General features: G+C 62.0%; 1 protein-coding gene across 1 annotated transcript in view; it reads left to right on the top strand.

Moving 5' to 3' along the window:
- Positions 1–1527, top strand: part of LOC104074244 (scavenger receptor cysteine-rich type 1 protein M130 {ECO:0000250|UniProtKB:Q86VB7}-like) — a gene marked incomplete at its 3' end in the record, with an annotated part of 8448 nt that overhangs the window by 4417 nt on the left and 2504 nt on the right. The window contains exons 7-9 of the mRNA XM_009574304.1: positions 282–399; positions 458–591; positions 1167–1487. Coding sequence (XP_009572599.1) covers positions 282–399; positions 458–591; positions 1167–1487 — 573 coding nt within the window. The remainder of the gene's footprint in view (positions 1–281; positions 400–457; positions 592–1166; positions 1488–1527) is intronic.

Genomic DNA, 1527 nt, shown 5'->3' with positions numbered 1-1527 from the left:
TCAGGTCTGTGCTGGGTGGTGTGGTGGGAGCCTGGTTCCCGGGGAGGCCAGGACATGGGGAGAGCCAGGCATGGCCAAGGCTGTCCCTGGCTGCCTCTAAGCTCCTGCCCGAGCCTGTCCTGCGGACCCTCAGTCCCCATCAGGGACCTCCCTCTGCCCCTGGGTGCAAGGGGGACGTGCTGGCCATGCCCCTGCCTGGCTGAGGGCCTAGGGAGTGCAGAGGCGTCCCCTCTCCCGCAGCCCCAGACCAGCCTGTTCCCCCTTGGTGCCTTTCCTCCCAGAGTTCATGGCCCTGAGGCTGGAGGACAGCGAAGGCTGCTCCGGGCGCCTGCCGGGTTTTTGCAACGTGGGGGAGCATTTGCTCCAACTCGATGACTCTCGATACGGTGTCACTGGCATGCAAGGAGCTGGGCTGCGGGGACGGAGGATCCCTGGAAACACGCCTTCCCTATGGCAGGGTGTCTGGCCCTGCGTGGCTGGATAATGTGCAGTGTGGGGAGAAAACCAACTCCTTCTGGCAGTGTCCCTCCACTCCCTGGGACCCACAGTCATGCGAAGAGCTGCGAGACGAGATCCACATCACCTGCAATGGTAACTCTGAGCCACTCGGGCACCAGTCTCACCCCAGCTCCTTCTTCCCGCTGGGCAAAGCCAAAGGCAGAGAAAGAGCTTGGAGGGGCTTTTCCTTTCCATGTCAGACCCTTCCACTGCTGGTGGCACAAATGTGACCACAGCCACACACATCCAGCAGCAGTTGCCACCCAGGTTGCCAGCAGCGCCTGGCAGAGGCAGAGGCATCTCCAGGTGAGGTCTCAGAAGAGACCAGACAGGATTCAGAAGAGCCTCCCCTCCATAGACACACTACTGCTGCTCTGTGAACTAGGGAGCTTTAGGGGCTGAGCAATCAGGGTTCCCCCCAGTCCTGCACATGCCCACTGAATGACCGGGGTTCAGTTGCTGCCATGACACAGATGGTACGGGGAGGCACAAGTATAGCTCAGCCTTGCTCTCTTCTGCATGATCCCCCAAACCAGCCCCTTCACTACAGTGTTTCTTTCTTCAGGGGGACGCCCAGAAATGTCCCCGGCCCCATTGGCCCCATACCCCAACTCCACAAGCTGCACAGGTATTTAGCTGCTCCTCTGTGTACCCTTCTTGTCTGGCAGGGCTCTGCCTGCTGTCTCAGTGCCATGGGAGGTCTTTGCTTTCTCCAGACAGGGAGAAGATTCGTGCCATGGGAGGAGAGGATGGGTGCTCAGGCAGAGTGGAGGTCTGGCACCGTGGCTCCTGGGGGACGGTGTGCGACGACTCCTGGGACATGCGGGATGCCGAGGTGGCGTGCAGGCAGCTGGGCTGTGGCCCCGCGGTGTCTGCCCTGAATGAGGCTGCATTTGGGATGGGGCAAGGCCCCATCTGGCTGGAGCAGGTGGAGTGCCAGGGGATGGAGCTGTCCCTGCAGGACTGCTGGGCCCGGCCCGGGGATGGCGGTGGCTGCCGGGCCAAAAAAACAGCCGGCCGACACCACCA

Source organism: Fulmarus glacialis, unplaced genomic scaffold (genome assembly GCF_000690835.1).
Source record: "Fulmarus glacialis isolate BGI_N327 unplaced genomic scaffold, ASM69083v1 scaffold17163, whole genome shotgun sequence".
NCBI classification, from domain to species: domain Eukaryota; kingdom Metazoa; phylum Chordata; class Aves; order Procellariiformes; family Procellariidae; genus Fulmarus; species Fulmarus glacialis.
This window is presented reverse-complemented; position numbering and strand designations above follow the sequence as displayed.